This window comes from Artemia sp. Qi Xiang Cuo, chromosome 8, assembly GCF_049724085.1.
Source record: "Artemia sp. Qi Xiang Cuo chromosome 8, ASM4972408v1, whole genome shotgun sequence".
Classification (NCBI taxonomy): domain Eukaryota; kingdom Metazoa; phylum Arthropoda; class Branchiopoda; order Anostraca; family Artemiidae; genus Artemia; species Artemia sp. Qi Xiang Cuo.
The window spans coordinates 54,239,129-54,256,810 of record NC_142801.1 but is presented as its reverse complement, the minus strand read 5'-3'; the positions used below and the strand labels follow the sequence as shown (position 1 = coordinate 54,256,810).

Sequence of the window (17,682 nt, the reverse complement as noted above, 5' to 3'; positions counted from 1 at the left end):
GGAAACTACGTTAAGGGGCGCGCGCCCCCTCTCCCCCTGGATCCGCCACTCGAGGAAACAAGACAAGTTGAACAGTAGCTCAACAGTAAAAAGCAATGTCTTTGAAGCAATAAACGCATAGATTCTATGATGAATAAGAACGCCCAAAATGTTTTTTGTTGTTGCGTAAACTAAAAGCAAATGAAGTGACCCCGTTTAAGCTACTTAACACATAGTTTCCATAGGTTGTTTTTTTATAGAATTTTTGAATTTCCCTAGTGTCAGACCCTGATCTTAATTTGAATAAGTGACCCTCTTGTGGCACTTTATTTCGGAGGAGGGCATAATTTCTAAAACTTGCGAAGATTGATGACCACGACAAGGAAGTTCCTGACTTCCCTCATTGCATTGACACAGCCCTTGACTGCATCAACTACTCTGTTCCGAACGTCCAGCGGATTCTGCAGCGCCTTGACATGGCTAAATCATCTGGTCTAGATAATAATAATAAATTCTGGCCTTAAGCCCTGTTTGTCCGAGCTAGCTCTGTTATCACTATTCCGGCTTGGCATTCTCTCTGGATTCTTCGCAACGATCTGGAAGTCTGCCCGAATAATCTTTGTTTCCAAGGTATATTGCGATCCGATCCATATTGGCCGATAAACCCCCTGACTATGAATTTTTTTATAAAGACATTTTCAATAAAACATATCAAAGCCTATGAAACTTTTTATCAACAGTTTTTAAACCCTAGATAAGAAAAAATTAAGCTGTACGAAAATTATTGTCCAATTCCATTTTCTAGGGCTATAAGGAAAGAAAGGTTGAAATGGCTAGGCCATGTTTTGCAGACGATGGATGACAGATTACCAAAGATTGTGCTTTTTGGTTATTCATCAGGGACTAAACGAAATGTATTTGTGTTCCCGAATGGAGTGGAAAGAGGTCATAAGGAAAGGTTTTAAAGAAATTAGAATGTCATGGAATGGGATAAAGAATGAGGATTTGAATAGATGGGAGTGGAGGAGGAGCGCGCAAGGCTCTGCTGACCCCATGGGCTTCGTGCTGCTGTGAGTTGTTAGCACTAGCAGTTCCGCATAAAACACTCAGAGCGCGACCAATTGAATACCCAGCTTCAGGAAAGGGTTGATATTCTGACCCAAGGGTACCATATTAGGGCGCTATATTTTGATGTAAAAAAAAAACTTTCGATAAAACTCTAAGAGCAGGAAATTTTTGGTCTACTTGAGGTTGTTGGGACTTTGGGTTCCTCAGGGTAGCACACAAGAAACACACTTTTCCTGGTGCATATCAAGGACATATGGAGTAATCTCATTAACCCTTTACGCTACTTTATCGACGATACAATGGTCCATGCAGCTGGCTGTAAACATGATGACCCTTGAAAAGCTTCTCTGTCCCTAAAATCGGACGTCCTAGAGATAGAAAAGTGGTTTCGTTTCTTGGGGCACATATCTCGGCCGGGTCCGAGCCCTAGACCTACACCCCGCACTAAACACTTGAAGATCTTTGAAAGATGTTGTTCCTCCATCTGAAATGGCCTCCCGAGAGATGTTGCCCATGAACATCTTTCTATTTGATTCCTTTAAAAGGAAGTACAACAAGTTCTCAGTGGCCTGGCGCCAAGAGTGTTCATAAGAAAAGAAGAATTATATAGAAAATATACTAAGACTATAAAATTACGAGGTTTTGGAGGGGGGGGGGCATGCCAAAGTTTCTCTCCTTTTTTCTTGTTTCTCACACACCGGCTAACCTTGTCGGATGTTGACTTTCCATGTCTTCACTGTTTTTACGGCTGTTTTAATACTAAAACCACTCCGTTCATCCGTTGTTCTGTCTGGTTACCAAACATTCCAAAAGGAATGGACAAATTGAGTTGAACCTTTTCCCCAAACTGTTTTAAAATATATTACAATAATAAACCTCACTTCATTATAGTTTCAAACGCGTGGCCATCTGTGGCAAGAAAGTCAAGCAGGGGCTGGGGTATTTTTGCAGAAGGAAAGCTCTGGGATTCGTTTTCAGTTATTTACATTACCTGTGACTTGGCAAGTTGTATTATTACCCTAACTATCTTAAAGTTATAATGGCCAAGAAGGGACAGGGGGTTTGCTATAGGGGGGTGGGGGGAAGCTTAGAAATTCGCTTTCAGTTATTGACAGAAATCAATCCCAAGGTTTTGATCAACCAAAATATGTCTTGAATGGCTTGGGGGATCAATTTGAAACTTAAAGAGAGTATTGTAATCTGATTTGAGGGGAGGGGTTGTGGGGGATCAAAAGACACCAAATGTATCCAACTTACCAAAATGACATCCCTCCAATATCTCATTAGTGGCTTTGGGGATCGAGTTGAAATTTCCAGTGTTGGGAGGAGGGGGGGGGTTAAGGTATATTTATGACTGTAAAGGAGTACTAGTCCTTTAAAGAGGTAAAGTTGTGGTCAATTGTGGATTTTTTTTCAATTTCACACTAAACTTTATGTAATAAGGACAATCAACAAAAACAAACTCAAATAGAGTTCCCTGTTCCTCTGAAGGAAAAGAAGACACTTTAGAGCTACAACATTGCGGTAACATCATGTGTATTTGAGAAATTAGTTTTTGAATACACAGACATGCATTGGAACTTCAACTATATGTTATGCTGGTGGAATAAAACGGATCGATTCTATTGGCTAAGAAACGGGGAAAAACAAGGATCTTACTTAGATTTTCTTTTTTCACATCTTTGACATCAATACTTCATTTTATAAATTCACAAAGTTAACCTAAAAATAGGAAGTAATGCTTGCACAAACAATATAAAACGAGTTTGCCCAAATGTCACTAAACATTTTTCTAAAAGCCCTTTTAATTCAGTCCATACTACGCACTATAAAGTATTCTCCAAGGTCAGCTTAATAAAAAACACCTCAAATCCTGGATATCCTCACAATCAGATGATTGCTACACTAAATTAAAACCAAATATAAGTCTTCTTCTCGATTTTTTGCACTGTTTGTAGGACAAAAACAAAGAACACAACAGAATATAAATACAAGGACAAAACCAAACGTTGGCCTCGTTTTTTACGGACCTGATCACATTGGCCTCTGAACAACTCAAATAGTCCTGTCTGTCAGATGACCAATCCCGTGATTGCTGGAATTCCTTAGAATAATTGTTCCCAAATTCATTTTCCCTCTGGTATACTTAAAAAGGCTTTTCAGCATCTTACCTCTAACCTCACCACTTCATTTAATATTTAATGGTTATGACCTGCTAGTCTACATTTTATTTCATGACTTCCTACACATATATTTGATATTTTATAACTACTATCTATAAGTATATATTCTTTATAAACTAAAATTTAATGTATACTGGGAGAATTCACTTCCACTAAGCTTGATAGTTTATCCTTTTTTACTTTAGAAAATATTCTGCATATTAAAACACCTTAGACGGGCTCTTTTTATTTTTATTTTATTTTTATTGCAAACTATATAACAAAAAGGGGATCAGAATAGTAACAAGTTGACCAACAAAACTGAAGACTGAAAACCGAAATCGTCGGATTGAAAAAAAAACTGAACAATTTAAAAACTTAATTAACAAGGATGGCAGATTGAGTTCAGATCTGGAATATTTTCCCTTAAAGCTATTAGCTCTATTTTGCACAGGAAGACCGTATGCGTTCAACTATGGAGGTACGCTCTGCTGGAATTGTTGAAAAATACTCCTTCTGTAGTTCAGAATAGCGAGATTCAACAGGAATAACATCTCGAAAAGACCAGTCTTCCCAATTAAAATTGTATTTTTCAAGTAATTCTTTCTTCTTTTCATCAGACTAGAAAGGAGATAAACATAGTTAACAAAAACATAACCATGCATAAATAGATTAGGCACTTAAAATTTGGATACGAGGGCTTCTCCAGATTAAAGTGCAAAGCAGCTGTTAATGACATATCTAACAATTACAACAAAAATACCTATACGCATAAGGCCTGTCTCTATCTTGTCTATTAACAATTCCTGACGAACAATTATTACAGGATCTACTCTTCTGTGCGCACTTCGAGCATAAAGCAAAGGAAAAACGGGGGAGTTCACCAATTGCTGTCACATAATAAGCTTCATGGCTCTGCCCACATGACTCTTATAGCCGGGTGGATACACTTGGGCTCCCGCATTTGCAATATTCACCCCTCTAATCCTGTGATTAGTAAAACTTTCCGACTTTCTTGTGGCGCACGTGCCCCTAAATCAACCCCTCGATCTGCCCCTGCTCATGGCACCCATTACTCTCTGCCATTTTGAAAGGAGTAAAATTTTAAAGACGTTTCTGCTATTCTTAAGGTACAATTTTAAAGGCGGAACAACATTTTAGTCACAACTTTTCGACAAAAACAAAATTATCGCTGACTGCAGCACCAATATATCCTCTGCGCAAATTGGCGAGAAGAACCTTGAAGCAGAAATTATATGACCAATCAGAATCAATATCTAAAGAATGATTCTCTGGAATTAGAGGAGATTGAAGCTTGAACAGTAGCGAACCTGTCTCTTAATCTTACAAAATATACAAAGACATAGAAATACTACTACTACTACTACTATTAACAACCCACCGCAGCACGGAGCTGCCTGGAAAGAAATTAGTGTTGATATAGGCTTTTCAAACCATGTTCTCGTCATTTCAATTTTTATCTTCAGTAGTACTATTGTGACGTTAAAATCAATGAAGAACATGCATTAAATTTTGTCATAAACACTGAAAGGCTAAAGAAGTTCAGCAAAGAATCCAGAGAAGTTTAGCTCGATATATCCTTTCTATATTCTTTATCAATTGAATGCCTCATAATTTCCATTGTTTTTTAACAAAAAATTAGTATTTTATTCAATAATTTGAATATTCCCAACAAACTAAGAAATAATTTCATAGCAAAAATTTTTAACTTGAAAAGGAATCCAAGATTCAAGTCAAACTCAATTAAGTTCGAATTATATGTGGTTTTCCAGTCTCTAGTCATTTTTTCTCTGTAATTTATTTCCTCCAAATGAAACAATATATCCCAACTTTTCAAACTGAATATTTGACGTTTTCCATGTTGACCTATTTTGGACGGAGGGTGACAGTCCAAATACGTCAATAAACAAGTTAATGCCGTATCTTATTTCTAGTCTTATGACAGCCTTAATTGTAAAGAATTAATTTTGATTTAACAAAAAATTTTACAAACAAGTCCATGATTTTCTTGGCATTCCTTTATTTGGAAGAAAAGGATATATTTGGACTAAGTGTAGAAGGAAAAATCGTAAAAATCTTAATATCTGGAGGGGGGGGGGGGGGTGGGGTGGTATTCACAAAAGACACCCAAATAATACTTGAATTCACCATTCTCATATTCTTAGTTCTTTTTTTTTCCAGGCCATGACCTTTGGACGGTTAGCCTAAATTTTGTTTTTAATTGGGTTTCTAGAGGGGAGGGGGAAATTTTTTCCTGCATTTTTTTGTTAAAGCGACGAATGATACTTAGTCAGAAATATAAATGTTTACTTTTATGGCTCTTGAGGGACGGGGTAGAGGTATTAAATGAACAAATTTGTTCCGTTTTTTTTTTTATCTATATTATTGACTTATGCTTTTCTAGAAAATGCGTTTTGCAAGAAATGATCCCATCGGTATCCATCGGATATGCTGTCATGTTATCTACGATGCTTTATTGATATTTCTGAGGATCAAAATTAGAAAGTACTTACGACTCTGCTTTAACTACTCGCGACTGCGACTACCGTGACTGCCAGTTTTACGACTTGTGACTAACTGCGACAACTTGCAATTATGATTGTAACTACTTGCGACTGATTTTCTGGCTCTTAGGGGAGGGGTGCAGCTATTATATGCAGAGATATTTGTTCCCAGTTTTCTTCGATCTATATTATTAACTAATGCTTTCCTAGTAAAATCCTTTTTGCGAGACATGATCCCATCGACATTCAACGGATGGGCTGTCATGTTATCTATGCAGCGTTGCCAACTCTTTGAAATAAACTGTATAACTTTTCTGATTAAAATTGCACCGCAAGAGATTAATTTGTACCACCTGAACAGCAGGTTAAAAATGTGCCGCAACAAGAAATTTTTTTTTTCAGTAAACTAAAACTTAAAGAACAGATATCTGAGTCAAAAAGTAGCAAGTAAAACCAAAATGTACCAAAAAATTCGATTGTACCAAACAATTACCAAATGTGTCGCATTGTACCAGGACCTTTAAATTGTACCAAAAACTATAATATTGTACGTTATATTATCGTACGTATTGTACGATAATATTGCAGCGTTGGCAAAAATGCATCTATGTTACTTTATTTATATTTCTGCGTATCGAATTTGGCAATCGGCACAACCAATTTTAGACACCTTTAAATTTCATGGGTACCGAAATGAGAAAGTTCCCGTCCCGACTTTACATCCAAAGAGGCCCGACCCGGCTACTGGCTTGGGTTTTACCGCTGAATGAGCTGTGTTTTTCGTTTTAAATCATAACAGCAACAATTTTTATAGAGACAAAGATGGATTTTCTTCCCGAGATTGCTTTCATCAAGGACTAAATTTTTATGCCTAAGAACATTGATATTATAAACAGCATTGCCACGCGTCTTGCCTGTCTTGAAACTTAAAATCTAGTTAACCAAGGTGATCAGTATAAACAACTTAAATCCGTGTTCTTTATCAATTGAATGCCTCGTAGTTTCCAAATTTATTATTTTTGTATAAAAAATTGTTATTCTATTCAACAATTTAAAGAATTGCTACAAATGATTATCATTGAAAACTTGCTAAACGTTCCTGAAAGTAAATGGATCATTTTTCATATAATGTATAAACCGAAAAAACTCAAGTTCAAGGAGCAGTACTACTTATAGTGTGTTCCATTTTTATTCTGAGCAATACTCCAACAAACCATAAGCTACAGGTTTACAATTAGCCTAGAAATTAGAGCTCTAAATTACTTAAAGTTATAAAAGCTAGGTCGATCCAATTAACGGTTTGAGGTAGGGACTAATTGGCATAAATTGTTTAGTTGAGGGATATCTAATGATATAAAAAAGGTAGGATAACTGAAGACAAAGGTTATACCCAGTAGCAAAGGTGAACTCGATGTTAGACTCAATAGGAATTTTATGTTCAAAATACAGTCGTAATGTTACCACCATCGGTTCTTCTGTGATTCCTTTACTTTTTTGCAAATAATTCTGGTTTGGAATAAATAAGTTTGTAAACTGCTTTCAAAATCTAATCTATTACCTACAGTTTTTGTATACTGATTTTTTAAAATTGTTCAGGGGATTTTTCAATTAAATCCATTCTTTTTGTGCAGAGGAATTCATTTTGAAGATGGTATAAAGTTTAAGAGGGGGGGGGGGGGGGTATATTTGTCGAAATAGCAAAAAGCGGAAGGTTGAGAATGAGACCTATAGAAAGTTTGAGGAAAATCGCACACCTAAAGAGACTGGGGAGGCGGCACCTAGTGATCCCGCTTGGTAACCAAGTTAGTCAAATTCCCTTCCGCAACAATTATTTAATGTTCAACAGCCAAAATGCATTATTATCATTGTTATCGCATCCTAATTCCATATAAACATGCAAAGTTAAAAGACTTAACTGGTACTTTTACGCAAAAAAAACTAAAATTTGAAGTTGACCAGTTCGATTTTCAAAACTCATTTAAGAAGTGAACAAAACCATGTTCTTCAGAAGATTCAATAAAGAAGCTAAAAGTTTATCAATCAGATACTTGCCACAAGGGTGTCAACTGGAGTAGGTCTAGGCACATCTCCGACTAAAACGTCTGGAAATACAATTACACCTCGTAACGCAAACCAGCCACCATACCTAGGGTGCAGACAAACTCCATAAATCCTCTGAAATTAAAAAGGAATTATTTAACACCATAGACGTATTAATTTATTATAGACTACAAAATGCATGTGTTTTTGCAAGCTCTTTGTGTTTTTAAAACTATGTCAGCAGCAAAAAATTCCGAAGGCGTCTGAAATATACAGAAATACAAAACCGGTTATTTAGGTATGCTTGGTTTACTACCATCATTGGGTATCTCCAAAATTGGTTTACTACCCCGTGACAAAAAATTAACAAAGAGAGAAAAAACGGCAAACGAGACTGCGGCTAGTAGAGAGAAAAGATGAAAAACTGAAACAACGCGGATATTTCGCCTGTATCCAAACTTGGTATCTTCAGCACAAGAGAAGCAAAGATAAAAAAAAAAAAAAAAAAACTAAAAAAAAATAAAACCACTACCAATAAAATAAAATTTTCGCGACTGATCCATGTAGGGAAAAGTCGTAATTACTTCGATGATGTTCTCAGTTTTTTAACGTCGGACTTATAGAGGATAACATTATCCTTTCGAGCCCTGAGCTCACTAAAACTCAGACTCGTGTGGAGCATAATATTATTTCATCAACTCAAGACATCAAGAATTCCATATATCTTCTGGATTGTTTGAATTTGATTCAGGAAAGATTAAGCTGTAAATCTAGTCTCCAAATTCCTTTTGTTTGGATTATGACCAGTGGTCTGTAGCTAGGTAACGCTAGGAGGTAAAAATAAAAAAATAAAAAATCTGATGAGCAGATAGTCAAACAGAAAAGAAAAGCTCCTGAAGTTTGTAAGATTCCTGGTATTTTCCCAGAGAAACTACAGAAATCATGCTTTTTCTATCCCATTAAATAATACAAACATAAATCAAACAGAACTGTCAAATTCCAAATGTAGGCTTCTCAAGGATCATTTGATGTCGGACTCGTGTCCTCTGACCAGTCTGGTTGGTCCAGAATTTTCCCTTGCGCATATTTACCCGTAGAGATTGTCATATCTCAATCAAACTTGATAGGAAGTAAAATATAGTGTCCTAGTTGTCCTTTTGGCCTGCCTGGAAAATCTGTCTACTGTCGGGGACAAAAGAGTTCATTAATTTCTGCAATCGGTAAACGTACCAGAGTTAATAGTCGGATCTAGAACAAACTTGATGAGAAGTCAGAGCTAGTGCTCTGGTCATTTATTTTGATTGAATAAGAATCGATCTGCCTCTCTGAAGGATGGAAAGGAGAGAGGATAGTCCCTAAATTCGTGTCATCAGGAAGGATGACACGATGACTCTCTGAAGGATGGAAAGGAGAGAGGATAGTCCCTAAATTCGTGTCATCAGGAAGGATGACACGATGACTCTCTGAAGGATGGAAAGGAGAGAGGATAGTCCCTAAATTCGTGTCATCAGGACATATAGCAATTTGTTGGGATGAAGGTTTGTTGAAATTTGGCTTCATACAAACATTCAGATGGACCCCAAGAGTAAGTTTCCTAGTTGTAATTTTATTCGGGTCCGAGTCTGATCTAATCTCTTTAGGGGAAAGGAGCCCTCAATTCTTGTTATCAGATCTTGTTATCTTGTTATCAAAAAATTCTTGTTATCTAACAAAATGGGCTATCAGATTTTAGTTAAGGTGCGTGAGAAACAAGAGCGAGTCGCACAAAGAGGCCTTTCAGAATTCTGACATAAATCTATCCTCTAGCTGGAGAGGAGATGTTTAAATTCAGGCTTTTAGAACATCTATTAGGTAATAAGGTCGGATCGAAACTGAGCAGATGTTTTACTTGTGCACTTCGATGTTTCAGACCCGATTTTTGGCTCCTCCCTCCTTCAACATCCCATCTACCGATCATTCCTTCCCCCACCTTTTGTCCCTATGAGATCTCGTCCCCCCAGGGAAGTGGCTGAGAAGTTTCCGAAACTAACCCCAGTCCACTGTAACACCATGCGCTACAGTAAAAGCTTTGTGCCAAGCTTTGTGACATATTACAATGATCTCTAGTGTTTTTGTTGTTTAGCTTATTTTATCCAGACGAAGTTTTATCAGACAATTTTATTCTCAATCTCAAGTGTTTTTATCCTTTAGTTTATTTATCCTGACGAAGTTTTATCAGACAACATTGTTTTGCTAATTACGACTAAGAGACATCATATTTGGGCTTTGCCCACGAGAGCTATGTCTTGTTTTTGAATTAAATGAATTTGAATTCGATATGGACATCGTGGCGGAGGGATCTCTAAATTTTGTCATCAGGAAGCCTAGCAGAAGGGATTGTTGGATATCAGTCAAATTTGGTTAGAAGTAGGAGTAAGTGCCTTATCTGTCCCTTATGGGGATCCTAACTAGACCCCGGCGCCGCGCCGGTGGATCGACCAAACGCCGCCGACGAGAGGCCCGGTAGAACGCCGCCGAAGTGTCGTAACGCTGTCGGCGCGCCACAGGCGCGCCGACGCAGGCAGAGGCGGCGGCGTTCGATCGACTTTAAATTAATTTTGCGGTAATTCTTTATTGTGTCAACCGCAAAATCGGAGCTTTTCCTTCTCGTGGGGTTTAGTATTTCGATTTTCCTGATTAGAAATAAAGCAGGGCTTGCAATATCCCCGAATTTTCGGGTATTTCCCCGAAAATCTATGCGTCACCCCGGAAAAAAAAAAATTTGGTTCCCCGAAAATCACGCAATCACGGTGCCAAACCTATTGATTTATCACCAGTTGCTTTCCCTGCCAAATATTACTTTGCATGCCATAATTCATCACTACTCTCTTGTTCATTAATTTTTGTCTCTTTTTTTACTTTGCATAAAAACCAGACAGATGCAATATACACAGTTCTTCATATGTTGACAAAAAAAAATATCGTCTTTATAAAATGAGATTAAATCATTTCGAATGCAGTTTCCCAATTGCTATTTCTTACATCATTCGTAGTTAAGAATTTTATTTTCAAGTTGAATAAAATTATATAACGAATTCATTACTATACAACTTCAGCCTTCAGTTGGATTTTGAAATTAACAGCCGACATATAGTTTCTACAGCTGAATTTTAAGTTTGCAGATTTTTTTTTTTTTGCTGTTTTTAGATAACATTTTCTAAATGTTTAATACTTAGTTATTGAACACCTGATAGAAAATACAATCTTCTTTCTGAAACATTTCACCCCCCCCCCCCCAAAAAAAAAACCACTATTGAGACAAAAATTAGCTATAGACTAAGCTATGTACAAGGTTGGAGAATTAAAGACTGAACCGGAAGTTACCCCAAAAATATGATTCATAAATAAATTGTAAATTATTGCCTATAGGGGGGGGGATAGGGGGCTATTATTTTTAAATGATAATACATCATTTTATTTTATTGAAAGAAGGGATGAAATATTTTGGTAGACCCAGGGCCCACCATTAAGACTTGTTCAGTATCTTGTGAATTTTACGATTTCTCAGATGCTACTGGTCTAATTTAGCTTCTTTGTATGCTCCATTTGAACTAGATTCTTTGGATCTTATTGAATGCCACGGCGAATCTATGAATCAGTATTCCAGTTGAGGTAGGCTATATCTGAATAATTTCGACATTTCTGTTGTTGTCTTTTTACCCCTTTACTCATACCCTCAATTTTTTTCAAGGAACACTAATCTGTTTAACGTTATTTTGCGTGTTTATTTGAACCATAGAGTGACCTAGTTAATTTTTAAGTAAATCATTTTTCTAATGAAAGCTGAGACGGTATCCTATCAAGATGGTATCCAGAGGGGGAGCGGGGTAGGGAGGTATTACATTTAAATGATAATATCTTGAATTTTTTTTATTGAAAGCAGGGATCCCAAAGTTAATTTTGTTTTAATTTAAAGCAGACGGCATCCTATCAGGCTGGTACCCAGAGGGGGGGGGGGGTAGTGAGCTATCATATTTAAATGATAATACCTCAATTTTTTTTTTTAAGCAGGGGTGCCAATAAGTCAATTATTTTTTTTTTATTTAAAGCAGAGACGGTATCCTATCAAGATGGTATCCAGAGGGGGGGGGGCATAGGGAGTTCTTATATTTAGGTGATAGTACCTTGACTTTTTTTTTATTGATAGCAGGGATGCCAAAAAGCTGACAAAAATTAACAAGATTTTCGTGAGTTATACTTGATACAGCACTTACATGTTTTTATCGTCCAAAGGGAAAGGGAAATATGCATCCAACCCGTTTTTTTTTCTTATTGATGAAACGGGTTAACTTTGAAAACATTCATTCATAAGTACCAGGCAGATCCATACTAAAACGAATTGGTGTGACGAGAGCGATATCGATATCACACCTAACGTTGCGCTCGAGTGACAATGGCGCCCTTGGTTCAGTGCCCAAGTTACATTAAAAGGCCAGGTCATAATAAAAGCTTTCAATTTGGGAGGTTCAAGGAGGATTCTTTGACAGTCTTATGACCTCAGGGTACTAGATGTTGCAACGTTCTTACGTACCTACAGTGTTTTAAAAAATTCGATCACCGCACAAATGATTACCAAAAATATGTACAAATACAACATATGTAACATTTGGAATGTTATAACACTTTTTTCAAAGTTTTAAAGAAAAGCATAAAAGGATAAATAGCCCTAACTACGCTTGGAGGCTGTTTTAAAAAGAAACTCTCTGGGGATTTCCAAGGAAATAACCATAGCAGAAGCTTTGAATCTGTGTGGAGATTAAAGAGGAGTCTTTGAGTATTTTGACCACAGGTGACTTATTGTTGCGACTTTCTTAAATTTGGTAATTTTTGTGAGTATTTGGAAATCAAAGCTTAAACTCAATAACTGATACTAGTGTCCTAACATTTTGCTTGGATAAAAAGTGACGAATTTAGAAAACAACCCCAGAAACTCTCTTGAGTTACTTAAGTCTGCATATTATGTTATTTGATGACGTTTACAATGAACGATTTTTTCATTTTTTACCTAATAAAATATCCGGCACTTTATTTTTGTTCTTACCGAATAAACCCTTAAGCGTTTTTTGTTTCATTGTAATTGAAGTGTTCTCATGTGAAGTGTTCATCATGTATTTTTCAATTTGATAAATCTACTTCTTTTAGATGCAGTTTATAATTTGACTGATATTAGGTATTTATCACTTTATAATTTGGAATGAATCCCCCCCCCCCAAAAAAAATACCAAAAGAGCAGCCTAAAGCAATAAAAAAGCAGCAGTTCAGCCTTAGCCTACATGACATATATTCTATAAAGAAGCCCCAAAAAACTTTAAAATCTATTTTTTTTTAAATTGTTATTTAAAACCAGTTTTTAATACAAGAAGGCCTTTTAGGAATCCAAAAGAGCAAAAAAAAAAACAATCAGTGTAAAAGTCACTAATTTAAACTGGTTAAAAGGTGACAAAATAAATACAGGCAAAGAGCATTATGAAAAAATTAAGCTTATAAGTTCAAAGTTATATTCAAAGTTTTTACCCAGATAACTGACGAATTTTGTGATACGGTATTTGAAGTTTTGTATGCAGTAATGCTCGATGAAAAAAACAACTAATTTTGATAATTATTTATGTTAAGAATATACACCTAATAGATACTCCAACTACTAGTATTATGCAAGGGTTATAAAACATCAAAGCCGTTTCATTTCTATTAGATTTCCACTTCTCTTGAAGAATAATGAAGAAAACCAGTTCCTGGCAGTGACTTATGAAGTTTTGAATTCATGAGTAGGCTCAAATCTGTTATAAATTTAAGATGTGAGTTGATAAATACCGATTAAAACATTAATGTTTGAGGTCAACATTGATTGCGGCGCGCCGCCGACCTCTTATCGGCGGCACGGCGCACTGTTTTTGGCCCCACCGCCGCCGGTCTTCCCTCATCTAGGTGGCGCCGGGGTCTAATCCTAACAAATTCTCAAATTTCAGAGGAGACGCGTATTCTAAGTTCTTGTCGCCTCAAGATTAACCAAAACGGTTGGCCGGATCTCAAACAAACCTGATGAGAAATAATAGTCAGTAAAACAGTTTTTTTTTATTTTCTTTTTAATTGAAATCTGATCATACGTATGTGGGGGAGTTCTATAAATCTTGTCATAAGGACTTTAACTAGAAAGGGTTGTCGGATCTTCACGAAACCTGGTCGGAAGTAAGAGTTAATGTACTACTCATGCTTTCACAGGCAGCGCAAAAGCGCTGCTTAAGTAAAGAACGATGTTGGCACAATGTATTATTTTTTTTTTTTTTGGTTTCTTGGTCTTAGACCAGGGCACTTCATATCGAAGGAGTTGTCGCAGAAACTTCAAAAAGGGCTCATTCGATTGAAAATTGGAGTGGCTTTGGCCTTTTTAATAGCCAAAAGTGATTGGAAGGCGACTAACGCCCCTTCCAGGTCCACCATTTCCCCAAAACACATCCAATCAAAATTTTGAGATAGCCATTTTGTTCAGCGTAGTTGATTTCCAGATAGAAATTATATTTTTGAGGAGGACACCCCCCCACAGCCCTCAGGACAAGGGTTGTAAGTTATGCGCTGGGGGCATATAAGGTTTGCATAGAAGGCTTTGTCGTAGACACTTCAAAAAGGGCTCATTCGATTAGAAATTTAAAGGCGTAGCGCCCTTTATAATAGTCGAAAGTGATTGGAGGGCAACTAACCCACCTCTCACGCGCACCTTTTCCCCGAACACATCCAATCAAAATTTTAAGATAGCCATTTTGTTCAACGTAATTGAAAGGTCCGGACATTATATCTTTGAGCAGGACACTCCTCCGAATCCCTAAGGGCAAGGGTTATAAGTTATGCCCTTGGGGCATATAAGATTTTTAGTGAAAGCTTTGTCATACAAACTTGAACAAGGGCTCATTCGATTGGAAGTTGAAAGGGCTAGTGCCCTTTTTAACAGTCGAAAGTGATTTGAGGGCAACTAACCCAACTCTCACGCCCACCTTTTCCCCAAACACATCCAATGAAACTTTTTAGATAGCCATTTTGTTCAACGTAGTTGAAAGTTTTGGAAATTAGGTCTTTGAGGTTGACATCCCCCCTCCCCACAGCCCTCAGGGCAAGGGTTGTAAGTTATGCCGTGGGGGCATATAAGGTTTTTATAGAAAGCGATGTTGTAGAAACTTCAAAAAGGGCTCATTCAATTGGAAATTGAAAGGGCTAGTGACTTTCTTAACTGTCGATAGTGATTGAAGTGTAACTAATCCCCCTCTCACGCCCACTATTTTCCCAGACACATCCAATGGAAATTTTTAGATACCATTTTGTTCAGCGTAGTTGAAAGGTCTTGAAATTAGGTGTTTGAGGATGATAACCCCCTCAGAGTTAGGGCAGGGCATATAAGGTTTTTACAGAAATTTTTGTAGTAGAAACTTCAAAAACGGCTCATTTGATTGGAAATTGAAAGGGCCAGTGCCCTTTTTAATAGGCAAAAGTGAATGGAGAGCTACTGACCCCCCTCTCATTCCCACCATTTCCCCAAACACATTCAATCAAAGTTTAGAGATAACCACTTTGTTCAACGTAGTTGAAAGTTCTGACAATTATTGATTTGAGGATGACAAACCCCCCAGAGCCCTCGGGGCAAAGGTTATAAGTTATGCCCTGGGGGCATATAAGGTTTTAACAGTTAGCGTTGTCGTAGAAACTTCAAAAGGGGCTCATTCAAACACACCCAATCAAAATTTTGAGATAGCTATTTTTTTCAACGTAGTTGAAAGGTCCAGAAATTGTATCTTTTAGTATGACACTCCCCCCATAGCCCTTAGGGCAAGGGTTGTAAGTTGTTTTCTAGGGAAATATAAGGTTTTTATAGAAAGCGTTGTCGTGGAAACTTCAAAAAGGGCTCATTCAGTTGGAAATTGAAAGAATTAGCGCCCTTTTTAAAGTCGAAAGTGATTGGAGGGCAACAAACCCCCCTCTTACGCCCAACATTTCCCCAAACACATCCATCAAAAATTTCGAGATAGCCATTTTGTTCAATGTAGTTGAAAGTTCTGGAAATTAGGTCTTTGAGGATGACAACCCCCTCACAGCCCTGAGGGCAAGGGTTGTAAGTTATGCCCTGGTGGTATATAAGGTTTTTATAGAAAGTGTTGTCGTAGAAACTCCAAAAAGGCCATGTTCGATTGGAAATTGAAAGGGCTAGTGCCCTTCTTAATAGTCGGAAGTGACTGGAGAGCAACTAACGCCCCTCTCACGCCCACCATTTCCCCAAAAACATCCAATCAAAATCTTGAGTTAGCCCTTTTTTTCAACTTAGTTGAAAGTTCTAGAAATTAGGTCTTTGAGCATAACAACCCCCTCACAGCCCTCAGGGCAAGGGTTGTTATTTATACCCTGGGGGCATACAAGGTATTTATAGAAAGCGCTGTCGTAGAAACTCAAAAAGGGCTCATTCGATTGGAAATTAAAAGAGCTAGTGCCCTTTGTAATAGTCAAAAGTGATTGGAAGGCTTGACGTTTTTATAGTAAAGATCGATGTGGGTGCAACGTTTTTTTTTTTTTTTTTTTTTTTTTTTTTTTTTTTTATTTAGACCAGGGTACTTCGTATCAAAGGAGTTGTTGCAGAAACTTCGAAAAGCGCATTTGATCGAAAGCACAAAGAATTGGTGCCCTTATAATAGCTTACAGGTAGTGGAGGGCAACTACTGCCCCACCCGAGCCCACCTACCTATTGGTCCATAATGTTTAAAAACTAAATGTTGCCTTAAGATTAAGTCAAAATGCACTGTGTTAATGTTAATTCCCAATAAGCCATCTCAGCAGTATCCCAAGAACGACTGAGGGCATTATAATCAAACTTTTGGGGCTACTTCTGCTCTTAAAATTTAGCCAGATCAAAATAGCGTAAGTGTATCCAAGCTATAAAAAAAAGTAAACAGATCTTTTTTAAGAATGGTATCAAGTTTTCTAGTTCAGGTCAACTAGAGGAGGTATGAAACTAAATTAAACACTACTATTCGTGTCCAGATTTTTAAAAGGGTGTATGTTGTTAAAAATTTCTGAAAAATTTTCTCCAGCTTACAAATAGCAGGCCAAACTATAAAGTCTTAAAAAAACGAAAATATTTAAGTTATTATTTTGTTTCTCCTTGTAAAGACTATGTCAATATAAAACGAACATGAACTAATCAAAGAAACTTTTTACACAAAATAAGCTTTACAAAAAAAAGTAAAGAACAACATTAAACCAACAACGAACAGAAATAAAATCAAATAATCTACCAAGCGTGAGGCTACCACAAATCAGCATCGATAAATAAATGAAACCCAAAACGAACAGAAATTACAATAAATAACCAAGTCAAACTCAAAACGAGCAGAAATTAACATGAGTAGGGCTCAAAACCCCTATGCCTTCCCAAGGGCAGAACACAATTTGCACTTTACTGAAAAAAATACAAATGAATGTGCATTGTCAGTTTATTATACATATACTGATATTTATTAATCACAATGTTAATATTATTTGATTTATCAAAATTATAAAAGTAAAAATATTTACATTTTTTCAGTAAAGTGCAAATTATGTTCTGGCCTTGGGAAGGCATAGGGTATTTGAGCCCTATTCATGTTAATTTCTGCTCGTTTTGAGTTTGAATCGGTTATTTATTGTAATTTCTGTTCGTTTTGGGTTTCATTTATTTGTCAATGCTGATTTGTGGCAGTCTTACATTTGGAAGATTATTAGATTTTATTTTTGCTCATTTTTGGTTTAATAAAGTTCTTTACTTTTCTTTGAAAAACTTATTTTGTGGGAAAAGTTTTTTTTAATTAATTGAGATCAAAATCCATTCCAACCCTTGCAGGAGAAAGAAATGGGAG

General features: G+C 36.8%; 1 protein-coding gene across 2 annotated transcripts in view; it reads right to left on the bottom strand.

Annotated features, from left to right (window-relative positions):
- Positions 1-3,450: 3,450 nt before the first annotated feature.
- LOC148949570 (cyanocobalamin reductase / alkylcobalamin dealkylase-like) overlaps positions 3,451-17,682 on the bottom strand; it is a 28,703-nt gene continuing 14,471 nt past the window's right edge. For both annotated transcript variants that reach the window (XM_089093020.1, XM_089093021.1), the window contains exons 5-6: positions 7,787-7,909; positions 3,451-3,830 (exon numbers count right to left, since the gene is read on the bottom strand). In XM_089093020.1, coding sequence (XP_088949146.1) covers positions 3,651-3,830; positions 7,787-7,909 — 303 coding nt within the window. In that variant the 3' untranslated portion in view covers positions 3,451-3,650. The remainder of the gene's footprint in view (positions 3,831-7,786; positions 7,910-17,682) is intronic.